General features: G+C 47.9%; 2 protein-coding genes across 4 annotated transcripts in view; one reads left to right on the top strand and one right to left on the bottom strand.

The window, feature by feature from the left end:
• LOC120924009 overlaps positions 1-18,909 on the top strand; it is a 742,797-nt gene that overhangs the window by 268,330 nt on the left and 455,558 nt on the right. The gene's annotated exons all lie outside the window — the stretch shown is intronic.
• The window catches only part of LOC120924279, a 70,477-nt gene that overhangs the window by 44,849 nt on the left and 6,719 nt on the right, over positions 1-18,909 (bottom strand). For all 3 annotated transcript variants that reach the window (XM_040335156.1, XM_040335149.1, XM_040335142.1), the window contains exon 2: positions 3,332-3,415. In XM_040335156.1, the coding sequence (XP_040191090.1) occupies positions 3,332-3,415 (84 nt within the window). The remainder of the gene's footprint in view (positions 1-3,331; positions 3,416-18,909) is intronic.

Genomic DNA, 18,909 nt, shown 5'->3' on the forward strand with positions numbered 1-18,909 from the left:
GGATTCGCTCCATCTATCTATCTAGCTCAGTTATTGTAATTGGCCTGTGGCAGAGGCCCGAGCCGGGCCTGTGGGAGTGGCCTGTTCCTCCCAGAAATCCTGAGTGACGTCTCGGCTGCCAGGCCTGTAAAAAAGGGTCTGTCCGGGAGCACTTCACCCACTCAGTTGGAGTGGCGACGAGTTACAAATTGATACTACACAGAGCAGTACTGACTGCTCTATCTAATATCCAGGCCTGATACTGCAAGGTTCTCTCTCTCTCTCTCTGCATCAACCTTGCCCTTCCCAATTTATGTTGATGTTGGCCGTGTTGGCCTGGAAAATAAAGTATTGGAAAAAACCTTTATTCACTGTCTGGACCTTCGATCACTGTTTGTTTCTACAATTACACCACTAGACAACGCCAGGGTAACTTAATAGGCCGATCCCCAAATTCAACCAGCGGCTCCTTCGGGGGTAGCGCTACACAAGCCTTGGTGATAAAGCGTCAGTAGAGACACCTTTTTGCCAAAATAACTCTTATAGGAGAGAATTTCCCTTCCTATGGGTAGATCAAGCTGCAGGGTTGGACTCGGGGTCCAGGAACAGGATACAGGAAGCATGATACAGGAACAGAGGAATGCAGGTCAGGGGCACATGAAGACAGAACACCAAGGCAACAGGAGAAGCACAGACAGGACTTAAATATACTTCCTGCAATGAGCTTCAGGTAATGACTGATGATATGAGCTTCTGGATGCTGAGAGACACACACTGGTTTAGATTCAAGGGTTACAGGGTGAGGTTAGGGATTAGGTTAAAGGGGAGTTCCAGGCCTTTTTTATGTTTATTAAAAGTCAGCAGCTACAAAAAGTGTAGCTGCTGGCTTTTAATAAACAGACACTTACCTGTTCCACTGTTCAGCGACGCGGCTGCCTGGGGCTCCCCCCCCCCTCTCCGCCGGTGCCTCCATTCTAACTGTGGGCACCCGGCCATGACAGCTTTTCAGCTTCATGGCCGGTGTAACGGGAGGGCCCGTGGAAGACAGAAGCTCTTAGAAAGTATGAGATACTCCTGTTTCAGCTTCGCCGACGCCTCTTATGTGTAGATCACCCTGTGTCTCTAATAGGGGCACAGGGTGAATGAGAACCCCACTATGATCTGTGCTAGTCAGATTTAATGCGGTATACATTGTATATATTGTATATATATTGTGTGTTGGCTGTTGTGTACTATAAAGCTTGCTGTGATGGGGTGGGGTGTGATTGCATTCTATTGTCTATTGTGGTAATTAAGTCTGCTACTGTGATAATGTGTATTGTAAGTTAGCGGACAACCAGACTGGGAAGCCTAAAGGTCAGGTGTCTGAGTCATCAGCTGTAGTTCATTAGCTCATGTAAATTGGGTCAGGTCCCGGAGTCAGTGTGTCTGCTAAAGAGATGTATTGAGGATGATGTGTATTGGAGAAACCATTGTGTGATGTTGTGGGTGGAGTTGGGTCATTGTTCATTTGGTTACTGCAGTATCCTAAATTGTATATAAGAGCTTGTATTTCTCAATAAAATGTCAGACCTGCTTAAACCTCATACAGAGCTGTGTCTCGTATTATTCCTATGGGTCGCGTTCGCCTGACTTTGGAGTGTCGGTAGCTGCCTTGTGTTCGGGAATGGAATATCCTAAACGGCTTTAACCCCTTTCCCATTAGGGGTGCTGTTACAGCCGGGCACTCACTGCGCATGCACGAGTGGCGCTGCGCTTCCTGAGTGGACAGGCGACTGCCTGGGACCTGTCATGTGTCCCAGGCGATCGCCTACAGGAAGGGGCTGCCAAAAGGTGATATGACGAGTCGTCTAAGCGGCCCCTGGGCGGAAGGAGGAAGTGGGACAGGAAGTCCAACTCCTACTGAAGCCCCCACTCCCCCCCCCAAAAAAAATGACATGCCAAATGTGGCATGTAAGGGGGCGAGGAGTGGTTTAAGTGGAAGTTCCACTTTTGGGTGGAACTCCACTTTAAAGCCCAACTCTAGGCAAAAAAAATAAGTTTCACCTTCCAGTGGGGTTGTGTCAGCACTACAAGGGTTAACATGCTCATTTTGTCCAGGTGAGAGGAGAACGCCTTATACTCACCCGACCCTCTGCTCCACTGGCATACGGCGCTCCCCCACAATCCAATGATGGATCGTTCAAGATGTCCTCACATCCAGAGCAAGTCTATGTGCTTGATGAATTCAGGAGCAGTCCACGTCTCAGGACCACTACACTTGCACAGGGGGGATCGGAGGACCGGGTAAGTATTTCTTTGTTCTCCTCTCCCCAAGACAAAAATTAACACTTAATCCTTGCAGTGCGAGAATAGCCCCACTGCAAGGGAAAACCTTTTTTTGCCCAGAGATGGCCTTTAAAGTAAGGGATTAAGGTTAGGGTCAGTGTTAAGTATTAGGATGAAGTAGGTTTAAGGTTTAGGTCAGTCATAGAGGACTTGGCATACGTGGTACAGAAACAAGGGAAAGCATACCAACATATAATTCCTACCTAAAGCAATGCTGAGGGTCAAGCATTAAAGGAAGAAGCAGAGGCGTTGCTAGGGGGGTGCGGGGGTGCGGTCTGCACCCGGGTGACACCCGCTAGAGGGGTGACACCATCCCGACGATTTTAAAAAAAAATGTTTAAACATTTTTTTTTAGCTGACATGCCCAGCAGGTGACACCCGCCAGAGGGGTGACACCGGGGCCGCCGCGCTGCTAAACACCGTACTGTATTGATTGGAGCGGTGCAAGCAGGGCATCTAGCCGTGCGGGGAGGCTACCTAACATTCTACCTAACATTCCTCAGTCAGGCTATCCCCGTGTGAGCCGGAGTTTGTGGGCGGAGCTGTGGGTGTGTCTGCCTCCTCTTCTCCTCCCACAGACTCCTTCACCATCGATGATGCTGCAGCTCAAGCAGCTAGAGGTGAGGACACAGCAGCCCCATACCACCCCAACCTGCCCTATGCAACCCTAACTTGCCCTATACCACCCCAAACTACCCTATATCACCCCAACATGCCCTATACCACCTTAACCTGTCCTATACCACCCCACTACACCAACCTGCCACTATACTACCCTAACCTGCCACTATACTGCCCTATACTATCATTTACAGGGGCTGGTTTGGGGTGCGCCCCGTGCCCGTGCGCTGCCTGCTTGGTGCTGGCCAGTCTAGACAGAGGGGGGGTGACACCATGTTTTACCGCACCGGGTGACACCAACCCTAGTGACGCCACTGGGAAGAAGTCAACCAGGAGTAGAGAGATCAGATCCTTTTGAAACTGACCAAGACCAGGAAAATATGATCAACAAATAGAGACAAACCTGGTCCGGTGGTTGTGTCACCAGAAGGCTGTGGTGGCTCACTTTGACGAGACGAGTCCTTTGTACGCTTGTTCTTCACTGGGCCTGCCAATGAGAGAGATAGAGTTATATCATTCTGATTCATTCTGATTTTATCTCAATCTTTTATGTTAATTTTAAGCTAAAATGTTCCATTTACAAATTTAGCGCCATCCCCGTGAGCAGGGGAGGGCTGGCAGCCTTAGGCCTGGGGGGCAAGTCCAGTCAAGTGGCCCAATGAACCACTGAATCAGCTCATCGTCCATCTACACCACATTCCCCGCACACAGAGAGAAAGAGAATCTCTGTGTACAAGCAGTGTCTCTAGGGTGTATAGTAGGTGGGCTTCTCACCAATGCAGACTATACCAGGCTCACAAGAACATATTGCTTCAGGACAGGTCCCCACAGAATCTGTCGCCAGGGAAGAGGTGTCAGACTCAAAGCTGCAGCATTTCTTCTCCCCCTGATAGTGCAGGCAATCCAGCCAGCACCTGTCTACATCCTCCCCCCACCTGAAATCTTTGGTCCTCCAAAAAGATGAACTTCGAACAGTCTTTTTTTATTACCTTTCAGTTAGATATTTACAGAGAACAAGAAGATCAACACACAAATGTAGCAACATTAACCATAACTCAATGTCAGTAGTAATGTGCAGGACAGGGCTATGGCTGTGGCCCGCCCAGTGGTGTCGGAGAGCAAGGCAAGATCACCCCCTACCCATTGAATAGCAGTGGGGTCTGACACTGAATTCTGTCTTTGAATAGTGCGTATCAGTTGATCAGAACTTTCTCCTAGAATGTCATAAGTTATGCCTTGTACACACGATCGGAATTTCCGATGGAAAAAGTGACAAGTCAGACAGAATTTTTTCATCTGATATTCCGACCGTGTGCGTGCCCCATCAGATTTCTACCATTGGAAATTCCGACGGACTTAGGAAGAGAACATTGATTAAATATAAATAATGCGCTAAAAAACATCTAATAATGTGATTAGAGTACAAGGATCAAGTGCAATCAAGGTGACTGAACGATGGATACATACAAGTATCCAACAGTGTGAATAACTGGTGAAAACCATCACATGCACATAATGAATAAATGATAATGTGTCCACATATAGGCAATCACTGCAGATCATCTACTGAGAATGCATAGCCATCAGCGTGTTAAACACAGCACCATAGATAGATGTCAGTCTTGCAATACGAGCAATGAGATGTAAAACAAATAGCCAGCTTCCCCTCCACTCCATTCGAATCCACAGCACATGTGAAAGAAAGAGACAATATAGCATAATACTGTAACACATGGGGAGCCAATGCGATAGGTATAAGCTGATACACTCACGAATTCCCCATAAACTTAAAGCTGCTCAGTAACACATGAGATCCTCACTCGGGAACTCCGATGGTCTCCTCACAATAGGCCCCTCCCCTACGCGTTGTGATTAAGTCACGTTGACCAGTGACGCAATTAGCTGATCAGGCTGGGAGCTTCCCCGACATGTTAACCATTTTCTGTCCTCCTGTGCTTGAGAAATGACTTAGAAAATACGTTTTTTTTTTTTTGGCACTTAAAGCGAATGTTTCCTGAAAAAAAAATTAAAAGCCAGCAGCTACAAATACTGCAGCTGCTGACTTTTAATATTAGGACACTTACCTGTCCTGGAGTCCAGCCCTGTCCGCAGCAGAGGACGAGCGATCGCTCGTCACTCTGCTGCCCCCACGTCATCCTCGGTGAGGGAACCAGGAAGTGAAGCGTTTCAGCTTTACTGCCCGGTTCCCTACGGCGCATGCGCGATTTGCACTGCGCCATGCTCTCTGGTTCCCACTGTGTTCTGGGAGCTGTGTGTTTCCCAGAACACAACGGGGGTGGGTGGGATCTGATGTCCTGCCCGCAGTCTAACCGCAGACTGTGTGGCTGGAAGTGGGTGCAAATACCTGTCTTTATACAGGTATCTGCATCCCCCTCCCCCCTGGAAGGTGTCAAATGTGACACCAGAGTGGGGGGAGGGTTCCGATGAGCGGAGGTGGAGGGTGGAGCTCCGCTTTAAAGTTATAGCTTGTAAACTCTTGTTTGCAGTGATCAATGTTTTTCCACACTGGTCACTGCTAGGACACACTTGTATAATGTCTGCAGTCTCTGATCATCTCATGTGTTATGACCACAGTCTGATCCTCTCTTATGTTATATCTGCAATCTCTGACCCTCTCCTGTACAATGTCTGCAATTCCAAGGAAAGTTATATAAATGACACCAACTCCAGCACACATAGCTATTGAAACAGCTTAAGTTTGAAGCTTCTTGCAGAAGTCTAATCATCAGTCACCTGCTGTGTGCAGTGTAAATAAAAACACAGATAAGAAGCAGTGTGTGAGAAGACAGAAGATGAGGGGAAGTCATCCCTCCATCATTGTCTAATCTACACACAGGACAGAACACACCGATCATTAGACTTCTGCATTACCAGTAAGGGAGTGACATGATGATCAGACCTTCTTCATTCTCAGGTATGTCGGATCCTCTGCATCCCGCCCTGCTCTGGTCACTATCATCTTCTCCTGATCAAATGTGGCGGGCTGGGCAATCTGATTGGCTAAGGGGGTGGTGATAGGCGGAGCAACTTAGAAGTCACGCCCTCCCATTGAGAAGAGCAGCGCTATTGGCTGCCTGACACACTGGTCTGTCCCTCCCCCTCCAGCATGTGAAAGCAGTGGGAGGGGGGGAAGCTGCACACCGCTCTGCACTTAAAGCGGGGGTTCACCCCAAAAAAATATTTAACATTACATTCAGCCGAGTTGTCAGAATGACAATCGGCTGTTTTTTTTTATTTTATTGCCGTACATACCGTATTTTCACCGCCGCTTCCGGGGATGTAATCTGCGGGACTAGGCGTTCCTAATTGATTGACATCCTTCCGACCGTCGCATACAGCGCGTCGTGAGTTGCCCGAAAGAAGCCAACGTCGGTGCGCAGGCGCCGTATAGAGCCAACTCGCAGTCCGGCTTCTTTCGGCAACTCGTGACTCAATGTATGCACCGGTCGGAAGGATGTCAATCAATTGGGAACGCCCAGTCCCGCAGATTACATACACGGAAGCGGCGGTATGTAGGGCAATAAAATAAAAAGAAAACAGCCGATTGTCATTCTGACAACTCGGCTGAATGTAATGTTAAAAAAAACTTTTTGGGGTGAACCCCCGCCTTAACACCCGCACTGAGCGCCTTGCTGTCCGGGGCCCCTCTATCCTCTGGGGAGCGACAATGAGGAGGAAGAGGTGAATCGCATTCTGCGAGCTGTGATGGCCGCACGGCGCCCCCTGTTGGCCATGGCGCCCTGTGCAGCTGCACACCTCGCACACCCCAATGGCCGGCCCTGGATCCACCCCTGGATTCTACAAGAATTTCTCTCTTTGGGATCCTAAGATGTCCAGCAGTAAGTTCCTTCGTCCATATATAAAAATAAAGTCTAAATGGTGTTTTATCGTTTAAAAACATATTTTATTATAAATCATCAATCTGGGTACTCACATCTTCCAGGTGCTGAAGCGCACCACTCTTAAGCAGGTAAAAATTATGAGATAGCTTGTTGGTTCTCAGCGTTCAAACCTGCTGCCTACTGCATCATCCTGTCCCCTCCCCTATGCGTGTTCGACACAGGGATCAGTCACGTGTCTTCCTCAGGGGGATTGTAATTGGACGGTGCTTTCTGCTGGTTTAAATAGTGTTCTACCACGGGGATAGAGTACCCCATGCGTCACTTTTTCACATGCGCTGAAACTAATATCGTGTATTTGATCACCTGCCCTTGTGGAAAACAGTACGTTGGTCGTACCATACGGAGCTTTTCCACAAGGGTAGGTGAACATGTGACCAAGATTTTGAAAGGCCGCACTAATCACACTGTACCCAGGCATTATGTAGAAAAACACAACAAAAAACTAGAAGGCACAAATTTCCAGATTATTGACAGGTTTATCCCCCACTGGAGGGGCGAACCCAAAGTCAGAGGGGTGTCTAGACTTGAGGTATTCTGGATCTACCAGCTGAAATGTTTTGTTCCATATGGGCTAAACGTTGAGTGGGATGTCAACGCCTTCATCAACCAGGCTTAGCGTTATATTTCCCTGATTTGCCCGGGCGATCTGGAAATGTTTGGATAGTGTGTGTTTTGTTGTCTTAATACATATGGAAGCCTGATAATCACATACCTCCTTTATAATTTAAGTGGACAACATATGATGTGGCCGGTCTAAATGCATATAGATGATTGGTATTTTATATATTGTTTTTGTCTTTCTTATTGTTCCTTTTGCTCAATGTTGATCCACTTGTCTGGAATCAAATCCTTGGGATGCACGGTTCCATTTTTTCCAATGAATGTAGGAATACCTGGATGTGTTCATCCTTGGTGTCCATTAGAGGGAACTGTGGAATACCCAAACTATGTTTCCTGCTGTCAATGATTTCAATGAAACACTAACCCCACAAGATGCCGCTGTCCTGTATGCAGGATTCTGCTTGCACAGCGTGGAAACGAGGCGTGGAACGCACCGTGACACGCGGACATATGGCGCTGTGTTATGGAGAGCGTGTGCGTCACGTCGCGGCGCTGCACGGGTATATCCCCCAGGAAGTGCGGCGTGAAAACGAGGCTTGAACTGCTTCGTGACATGCGGAAGCGCGGCACCATGATGGAGGTGATGTGCGCACGCGCGTGACGTCATGACGCTGAGCTCTCTCTGTACCAATAGGCACAAACGAGGGGTGGAGAATGGAGACAGCGACCAACTGGGAACTGATAGATATTCCCAGCACACATGCCCACTAGTTACAACGGCCCTCCCTACTACTTCCGGGCTTTGGAGGGCAAATCTAAACATGGGTTCCTGATTGGAACGCACGCCGGAGTCAGCTGTGGAGCGAGGTAAGATTGCAGACAGGTGGACATTAGGCTATATATTGGCAGTGGATGGCACAGACCTTTGTATACACCCCAGTAGAAGTCCTTATAGCGACGAAACCGGTAGGGTACATAGGTCATACTGCCATCACCTGCACTAATTGTGGATTTATTTCTGTCCATTCACTGGACTAGAAAGTTTTTGTTTGCTGCATGGTTTTCTTTGGATTTTATTTTGATTTTTGTTGGACTTTTGAATTTCACTGCTGAACCGTTTTGAAAACTTTTTGTTCAGAGTGTTGTTTTTTTTTCAGAGTGACACAAGTTTGAAGTTTTTATTAAAACTGTAACTTTTTACACTATGTGGAGCCCTTTTTTGTTTTTTTCACATACTCTGTTGTGATCAACTACCGACTCCACCACCTGATCTTTTTGGAGAATACCTGAATCCTTTTGATTGTGAGTATAATCTTGCACCAGTCACTATCCCGAGACTACATAAGTTTGGAGAGCCTTGAGAGAATAACATCACAAGGGCGACCAGAGAGGGCAATCGGCCCGTACAAGCATTGGAGACCCACCCATCGTACGATGAGCAGTGGGTCATCGGAATCTGGTAAGAGTACCCAGTTATTTTTCTCTCGCAAAAGTCTGATTGGAGTGTGTTGCTGAAGATATACATCGCATCTATACAAGCAAAGGATCACATATACGTATCATTCCCAACAGGGGAACGGACTATACATAATTTATGTTGATTTAAAATCATCCCAAATGATTTAAGATGTTTTTTCAAAAGGACTTGTTCTGAACCTATAGTTTACTTGCCTTCACAGGCCAATTGCTATATTGTGTGTTTATTGAGTGTATTGACATCTCCCTCTAGGTTCCTAACAGGACACAATTGGCAATAGGTGTATGCTGATCCTCAGAGGTTCACATTAATACTCACACAGGAATATTTGTCTCACAGACACTTTTCCCATCCTATAAGTTTTATTTACTATTTGGGATCTCACCAAATCTTCAATTATTTATATAATTTTCACCACACTTCACGGTGTTAAGTATGTATTTGGATTATTTCCATTTTTAGATTATCTCACTCTTTTTGGGTTCTCACCTAAGTGGAGTTGAGATATATTGGCGCTACACTTTCTTTACATATTATCTTTACAAATACATTTTGTGTGTTGGCTGCCCACTTTTTCACTATTTTTTCATTATAAGTTTGCGCAATATTTTCACATACACTGCTAAATAGTGTATCGGCGGCCATGTTTTCGTAGTCCGAAGGCCCACCATCTTTTTGGTGATCATAGACCCATTATCATGCAATGGATCCCCATTGAACTGTATGCTATGTTACATAAATGAACAGGATACAAATAGTGACTATTAATATAGAAAATAAGAACCGAAGATGGTATTTAATAATGAGTAAACCTACTGCTTAAATATGGTTTAAAAAATAAATGAAGGAGACATGCAAATCTTGATTGGCCGTAGATCAGACCTTAGCGGCCCCAGACCTCCCCTAATAGGGACCTTACTATAAGTAAGTTAGACTTTAGAGAAGTCAAATAGTTTATGTAGTACGAGTGAAGTGTAAGTGAGAGTGTAAATTAGTGTTAATTAGTGTAGTGTCTTATTTGTTCTCTTCTTTTCTCTCTTCTTCTTCCCGGAAGGATAAAGTAAAACTCTTTAATGCCAGAGGACTGAATTCTCCCTCTAACACAGGGGTGTCCAACCTTTTGAAGAGCGAGGGCCACTTAAGCAACTTGGTAACCAGTCGCGGGTCACAATCAGCGGAGCGGGCGGATGACAGGTCACATCTACTCTATAGGCCCTCCTATCCGCCCAGATGGAAGGGGACAAATTCCCTTTTGTTTTGTTTTTTTCGAATTGGAGGTAGGCGGGCGTAAAAGGACATCTGTCGCTCTGTAGAGGTGAATTAAGGGTCCCATTGGGTCGGGCTGATCGTGTGAAAAGGGCCTTAGACTGCTTTCACACTGATGTGCTGCGGTTTACCCACACCACGGGTTCAGCGTAGTGCACCTGTGTCCATCCTGCGGGTTAGCTGAACTTTACCATAGACTCCGTCTGTGGTAAAAGCCGGCACTGTAGAGGACGCATGGGCTTATGGGGCTCTGCTCCGCTGCCGCTTTCTTCCTCTACCACCAGCTTCATTCACAACACTGATGTCGCAGTATGGGAGGTCGGCAACCTGCGATCTGGGTTTGCCAAGCCGCCATTCCAGAGTTGGAGGTCGCGGGCCACATCAGAAGGCTCCGTGGGCCACATGTGGCCGCCGGGCGACTGGTTGGCCACCCCTGCTCTAACAGAACACAAATATTAAATCTATTCCATAAACAGAAGATTGGTATCATTCTATTTCAAGAAACACACTTTTGTTCGGATCACATCCCCAAAATGAATAACAAAAACTATTTAACATGGGTTCATGATTCATTTCCATACTCTAAATTACGAGGAGTCTCCATTGCGATCCACAAAGACATACCCCACCAAGTAATACAAACCTGGGGGGGTAAGACGGTAGGTCTTTAATTATAAAGGTCCAACTATATGGGAAAATATTTACAATTATACATTTTTATTTACCAAACTGTTAACAAATTCAAAACGGGATAAAAGCCTTTTTGGACGCAATGGACAAAGCAGAAGGAACGATGATAATAGGAGGAGATTTAAATTTTATAATGGACCCAAAAATGGACACCACAGCAATTCAATCATATAGAATTGTAGCGCTCACCCCCGAAGGAGCCGCTGATTAGTTTGGGATCGGCGTGCCAAATTTCTCGCTTACTTGGTCTAGGGGTGATACTTGTGACTGTAGGTACAGAGCGAGTGTCCAGACATCAAATACGTTTTCAATGCTTTATTCCAAGGCCCAACATGGCCAACATCAACATGGCACACAATAGAGAAAGGTTGATGAATAGGGAGAGAACTTCAGTATCAGGCCTTGGATATGAAAGAGAGCAAGCCTGCTCTCGGCAATAATTGAATCCAACTCATCGCCACCCCACTTAGGGTGGGCAAAGTGACCCCGGACAGGCGGTTGCCACAAGCCTGGCAGCCGGAGCGTCACTTGAAAAATCACTGGGAGGAACAGACCTCTGCCACAGGCCTCCTACACACGACCGAGTTTCTCGACAAAAACCAGCAAGAAACTTGCTGGGATTTTTTTTTTGCCGAGGAAATCGGTCGTGTGTACATTTTTCGACAAGGAAACTGTCGAGGATCCCGTCGAGCCAAAAAGAGAGCATGTCTTCTTTTTCCTCTACGGAAATGGAGAAACTTGCCTTGTCGAGTTCCTCGACAGCCTAACAAGGAACTCGACGAGGAAAACGATGTGTTTCGCCCGTCGAGTTCCTCGGTCGTGTGTACGAGGCTACAGGCCTGACTCAGGGCCTCTGCCACAGGCTTAGTAACTTTTAGATGTAAGAGATTAGATTGAGTAAATCCTCCCAGTCAGTTCAGATAGTGTCACCAATTGACATCTTAAGTATACCTGTCATTCAATGTGGTGACTGGATCCTCGATGGTTCGTCTAGGCCTCCTGGACAACCTCTATCTCTAGGTTCTCCCCGAGCCAATCCCACACCGCACAGCTCCCAGCTTAGGATCCTCTCAGCAGAAGGTTGGGACCCAGCAAACTGCTGGGGCCCCTCTCAATGTTAAATGATGAGGCTCCGAATGGTGCACAACCTTGGTGAAGCAGGTCACGGTGGCGGGGCCCATGGATGCGCGCACCCTGAAGGTGGATGCCGCACCTGGAACGCAGGCCCCGCACAGAACAGGCAGAATAATGGCGGCTGTCACAGATATACCCCCTCTCAGCATGCCCCACGAGGGAAACGCTCCTCTGATTTGCTGCTGAGAAAGGTGGTCTGTCAGAACCCCTCTAGCGCCAACTGTCGCCCAGGGGTGGTATCACACATACCCCTGGAGCGCAGACTGACCCACAGGACAGTTCCGAATTGACAGCAGCCAAATTTAGAACAAATTGTGAATGGGAGTAAACTAACCCTCCCATTCCCACTAACTTTAGCGTAGCGCCCATACTGAAAGTAAGGGGGCGCTACAAAATTAACAACCAATTAGAAGAGTTTAAATATTTATTGGGAAAAAAACAAATGATAGGCATATGGAGGGCTTGACATCAGACAGAAAGGAATTATTCATATTATTCAAATATACATAATACGCATCATAGAATAGATTATTTTTTTTATAAACCAAATAGGTCTGATGATGATTCCCTCCACAGATTTTAGATGGGGATCCACCAAAGGAGACCAAGAGATTGCCAATCCCGGTATGAATATAGAAAAAACAAACAAATACCCCCCAAGGTGAGTATTTGGGATTTTACAGGCAACAAGAAACAGAATATAAACAAAAGTAAATTAATTGATTTTATTAAAATGAAATTGTCTAAAAGTTGATCAGGTACAAAACATCACCAGCAATAAGTATTATAAAAACAACAAGATATACAGTAGATCGTTTGTGCGTATTCAACGCAACGTGTTTCAGGACAACTGTAGGGTCCCTTCATCAGGAGCGTTCAAGGCAGGATAAAACTACCAAAGGACATTCTAAAAACAGAAAACAAAAGACAAAGGCCCGGATTCTCAAAGCACTTACGCCGACGTATCTCCAGATACGCCCCGTAAGTGCAAATATGCGCCGTCGGATCTATGCGCCGTGCCCACAAACTAAGATACGTCTAAAAATACCAGTTACACTTACGGTAGCTGTTTTTCTGTAAGTCTTACAGGACGGCACCTTGAGAGTAGACTGGCTCCACCTGACAGGAAACACAATCAGAAAGAGGTTTAAAAGCCCCGCCCCTCCCCGTGCAACTCAGTTAGTGATAAAGTAACCACCATTAGAGCACGGGAACCAGTATATGAAAATACAAACCATATAAATTCCTCAGGGTGGGAAATAGGCCTGCCGTCCTGTAAGACTTACAGAAAAACAGCTACCGTAAGTGTAACTGGTATTTTCTCAAGTCGTCTTCCAGGACGGCACCTTGAGAGATAAGCAAGTAACCCTCAGGCCTACTTTAGGGCGGGACAACTGCCTGCAGGATTCTTCTGCCAAACGTCAAGTCTTGGGGTGACAGAAGTTCCACACGGTAGTGTTTGAGAAAGGTGTTCTGGCTTGACCACGTTGCTGATCTACAGATTTGTTCCACTGAAACTCCTGCTCTCTCTGCCCAGGAGGTTGCTATAGATCTCGTGGAATGTGCCTTGACTTTAGGTACTGTTTTGCCAGCCTTAATGTATGCTAATGAAATTGCCTGTCTTATCCACCTAGATATAGAGGCTCTAGATGCTTGGCAACCCTTTTTCTGTCCTGAAAAATTAATTAGCAAGTGAGATGAGCGTCTGAACTCGCTCACCCTTTCCAAATAACTTAACAAACAGCGTCTTACATCCAAACAGTGGAAGGTCGTTTCCCTTTCGTTCTGTGGATTTGCGCAAAATGGAGGAAGAATAATTTCTTGTGACCTATGAAATTTAGTTACCACCTTAGGTAGGTACAGGGGATCCTGACTTAGGACTACCCTGTCTTCAAAAAGACAAAAATAAGGCTCTTTGATTGAGAGCGCCTGCATGTCTCCTATTCTTTTGGCCGTAGTAATAGCCAGAAGAAAGGAGAATTTAAATGTCAACAGCCTAACCGGAATGCTGTCTATCGGTTCAAACGGAGGTTTGGATAAATGGTCTAGTACCAAGGTGAGGTCCCAGGGGGGAACCCTGGAGATCTGAATAGGGGATAACCTATCCCTAGCCGACAGGAACCTCTTGATCAGCGGATCCAGGGCCAGCCTCTTGTCTAAAAAGTAGGACAAGGCGGCTACTTGTACTCTTAAGGTTCTTGTGGCTAGTCCTAGATCAACTCCTTCCTGGAGAAATTCCAGGATGACAGATATTTCAGGTAGTGGGGCTTGCCTGGCTGCACACCAGCGTGAAAACACCCCCCAGGTCTTAGCATAGATCTTTCTAGTGACCTCCTTATGACTAGCCAAAAAGGGTATTTATTACCTTCTCCGAACATCCTCTCCGCTGCAGGTTCCACCTCTCAAGTACCAGGCCGTCAGACTGAAAAAGTCGGGCTCTGGGTGAAAGATCGGTCACTGCCGCAGAAGGTCCACTCGGACCGGAAGAGGAAGGGGGGGAAGAACTGACCAACGTTCTAACATTGGGAACCAAGCTCTTTTGGGCCACTGGGGAGCGATCAGGATCAGCTTCCCTCGTGAGCGACTCAGTTTCTGTAGGACCCTTGGGATCAGACTCAGGGGAGGGAAGGCATAGGCCAGATGAAATGTCCAGGCCTGGGCCAACGCGTCCACACCCTCCGATCCCTGATCCCGGGAGAGGGAGAAGAATCTTTCTACCTTCCTGTTCTTCCTGTTCGCGAAGAGGTCTATTTCTGGGTTGCCGAAACGATGTCGAACCCAGTCGAAGACTTCTCGATTTAATTCCCACTCCCCCTGGAGGATGGGTTGGCGGCTTAGAAAGTCAGTTTCTAGGTTTAAGACTCCCCTGATGTGAATTGCTGAAAGGGAGAGGACTCTCTGTTCTGCCCAACCTAGAATTTCTAAGGACAGCCTTAGGAGAGAACGGGACCTGGTGCCTCCCTGGTGATTTATGAACGCCACCGTGGTTGCGTTGTCGGAGAGAATCTGTATTTCTTGGTTCATGACTCTCTCCTCGAATGCCTCCAAGGCCTTCCCGACCGCTAATAATTCGCGGAAGTTGGAAGAGGACCTGCTTTGTTGTCGATCCCAGGGCCCCTGGGCCTGGAGACCCGACATGTGGGCTCCCCACCCCCAGGAGCTGGCATCCGTGGTTATCCTGAGAGGATTTGTCTGGTTCCATGGGAGGCCTTCCTCCAAATTCTGAGGAATGAGCCACCACCCCAGTGTGCATTTTACAGACTCCGGGATGCTGACCCTGGAGTCTAGGGATGAGTCCTTCCCGTCCCAGGAGGAGAGCAGGAAGGCCTGCAGGGTTCTGTAATGAAGCTGGGCCCATGGGACCGCTGGGATGCATGAGGTCATCAGTCCCAGTAACCTCATGATCTGCCTGAGGGAAATTTCTATTGAACCCATGACGGACCTGACCACTGACCCGAGTCTCCAGATCTTGTCCTCTGGAAGGACCAGCTTTTTCTCTACGGAATCTATCAGGAACCCCAGATACATTTTTCTCTGTTCTGGGAGGAGAGAAGATTTTTCTCTGTTTACAATCCATCCCAAAGATTCCAGAGTAGTCAGGACGGTGGCCAGATTCGAGAGAAGAAGCTCTCGGCTGGGGTTAAAAAGCAGTAGGTTGTCCAGGTAGGGGACAAGGGAGATCCCTTTCAGATGTAGAAAGGCGACCACCTCTGCCAGGACCTTCGTGAAAACCCTTGGGCTGGAGGCCAGACCAAAGGGGAGTGCGGTGAACTGCCAGTGCTGAATCCCCTGAGGGGAGGCAATGGCAAATCGGAGGAACCTTTGATGGTCCCTGAAGATTGGGACATGGAGGTAGGCGTCCCTCAAGTCTATGGTTACCATAAAGACTCCTTCTAACAACAGTCCCTTGAGACTGTAAATGTTTTCCATGCGGAACTTCTTGTAGAGGAGAAAGGTATTTAAAGGTTTTAAATTTATGATCAATCGGAATTTCCCCGAAGGTTTGGGCACCATGAAAATATGTGAGTACACCCCCTGACCCTGTTGTCCTGGCGGAACTGGGATTATGACTCCCTGCTGAGCTAGATCTGTCACATTTCCCAGAAGGGCAGCTGCCTTGAGGGGATCTTGGGGTAGATGAGTGAGGAGAAATATTGGGGGGGGGAAGTTGGCGGAATTCCAATCTGTAACCTTCCCTCACTATTTGCAAAATGTGAGGACTCCGTGTTATACTCTCCCAGGCTTGGAAAAAATTGGGAGAGTCTTCCCCCGACTCTTAAGTCACTTGGAGTCCTTACCTGCGGGTTTGGGATCGGGGAAAAGGATACCCCCTTTAGGCTTATCCTTTCCCGTGATCCATCGCTTATTAAAGGCCGATCTTCGGTCAGAAGGTCGGTTTTTATTCTGGGGGCCTCGAAAAAATCTTCTCCTGTTAGGTCTGGGTTTTGGGGGAAACCGTTTCCCCTTTTCTGAGGCCCTAGTTAGAGCTTGATCAAGTCCTGCCCCAAAGAGAAGAGTGCCTTCAAAGGGCAGGGCACATAGACGGGTCTTGGAGGCAAGATCACCTTCCCACGTCTTGAGCCATACCGCCCTTCTGGCGGCGTTGACGAGAGCACCCGTCTTAGCAGAGGATCGGACTGTTTCAATCGATGCATCTGCAAGATAGGCTACCGCACTGCCTATGACTGTAAGAGAATCTCTAATTTCTTTAAACTTGGAGGTCTGAGGTACATGCTCCAGAAGTCTGGTTAACCAGGTATCTGCATTCCTAGCGATGCAGGAAGAGGCCAAAGCGGGTCCAAGGGCGGCCGCATTAGCCTCCCAGGCCCTGCGAAGGGAGGTGTCTGCCCGCCTGTCTAAGGAATCCTTTAAGTTCCCTGCATCCTCAAACGAGAGGTCAGACTGCCTGGAGAGTTGGGCTAGAGATGCATCCAGTTTAGGAGTTTTAAACAAAGTATTTTCTAACTCCTCCTTAAAGGGACAGCGCTTTTTCCAGGTCTTGTACCTTAGCAGTTTCTTTTCAGGCTCAGCCCATTCCCTCAGAACTATATCTTTGAGTGACTGATGGACTGGGATAACCTTTGGCTGGGGTTTAGCTAGACCCTGGTACATTCTGTCCTGAGGCGACACCAGCTCTGCTGGCTGCTGGACCCCTTCAGAGGCAAAGACAGCAGACAGCAGACCCCCCATGTCATCTGCAGAAAAAATATATTTGTCTGATCTGGCATCCTCATCCTCAGAATGGCTATCAATTACCCCATCTTCTGGGGCCTCTGAATCTTCGGTGTCAGATAGGAGAGACTCCCTGGCCCTGGAAACTCGTGGCACTGGGGTGGATGAGCTCTCTTGGGAAGAGGGGCCGGCTGCTAAGGGCTCAGGATCCCTATTTTTTAAGGTGTCCTTAAATTCCTTTAATGTGGAGAGCATTTGGGATTGGACAGTTAGGAATTCTTTCATAATCAGGGAAGTTTCCTTTCCTGCCAGCTTTTGTATGCATTTGGCACAAAGAAGTTTGGAGTAATCTGCAGCCAGCTTAATGCTACAGTTACCACACCTCTTGGTTTTGGAAGTGTGTTTTAGGGAGAGATTAGCAGCTTCCCCCTGGGCAGAAACCTCCTCCCCTGTGGGGAGAGAAAACAAAATATCACAGTCCATACATACAAGTGTGAGAGGAGGGGGGGGGGGGGGGGAAGGAAAGGACCCAGTCCAATATGCCCCCCTGACATTCTGAGGCAGACTCACCCTTGGTGGTGTCCTCGGCAGCGGCTGCTAGCGAACGATCCTCGCGCTCCATAGCGAAGTCGTGCAGGCGCCACTCTCCTCCTTGCTGCAGTGAGAACAGCGAGGAGCCGACGCCGCTGGCGGCCGCCATTTTGGTGAAGACCGGAAGCTTCGTCATCACCGCGCGCCGCCTGTGACGCGGCGTCGACTGCTGGCTCCATTCGAAAATGTCCCCGGGAGGACAGTACACCGGAGCCACGCTGAGGAAGCCCTCACACCCGCCCAGCAGGTAAGGGGTCCTGGAGGAGAGGGAACATGGCCAAATAGGAGTACTGAGATAGCCACTATCCCAGGGATTCCTATAGAAAGGAAAGAAGGGGGGTATTGTTTGCAATCTTCCTCCCCCCCCCTATCACACGGGGAAAACCCCCCGGGACAGGCATTACACCTTTAGCTGAGGCAGGGACGGCCTCCCAGGACCCACTGCTCAGTACCCGGAGGGGGACCACCAGCCCCAGGCCTTAGGTCTGACAAAAAATAACAAACTGTTTCGCTGGTGGGAAACACAATCAATAACTGAGTTGCACGGGGAGGGGCGGGGCTTTTAAACCTCTTTCTGATTGTGTTTCCTGTCAGGTGGAGCCAGTCTACTCTCAAGGTGCCGTCCTGGAAGACGACTTGAGAAAACAGGCTTTATTCAACCGACGTAACTTGTCTACGCCGGCGTAGAGTGGGCGCATATTTACGCTGGACGTATTTGGCGCTCCCATTGATTTGCTATTCACATATGCAAATGAGGGAGATACGGCGATTCACGAACGTACGTGCGGCCGACGCAGTGCGTGTAAAGTCATACGTCCCGGTGTAAAGTTATGCCCCATAAAGGAGGTGTAACTCAGCAGCATCCATGCAAAGGGCTGCACCAGGGAACACAAGCCGACGTTTTTTTACGTAGTTTACGTAGGACGTGAATATGACTAGGCGTAGGTTACGTTCACGCCGTAGGCAGTGATCCGACGTATCTTAGGGAGTAGTTCTGACGTGATTCTGAGCATGCGCCGTTCGTTATACGTATCTGTCTAAGACTCAGCCCATGATTTGCATGGGGTCACGCCTCATTTGCATGACTCACGCCCACTTCCACCTACGCCGGCTTACGCCTAGAAAACCGAGCGCAGTTTTGGGAGCAAGTCCTTTGTGAATTCCATA

The sequence above is a fragment of the Rana temporaria genome, chromosome 1, assembly GCF_905171775.1.
Source record: "Rana temporaria chromosome 1, aRanTem1.1, whole genome shotgun sequence".
Classification (NCBI taxonomy): Eukaryota; Metazoa; Chordata; class Amphibia; order Anura; family Ranidae; genus Rana; species Rana temporaria.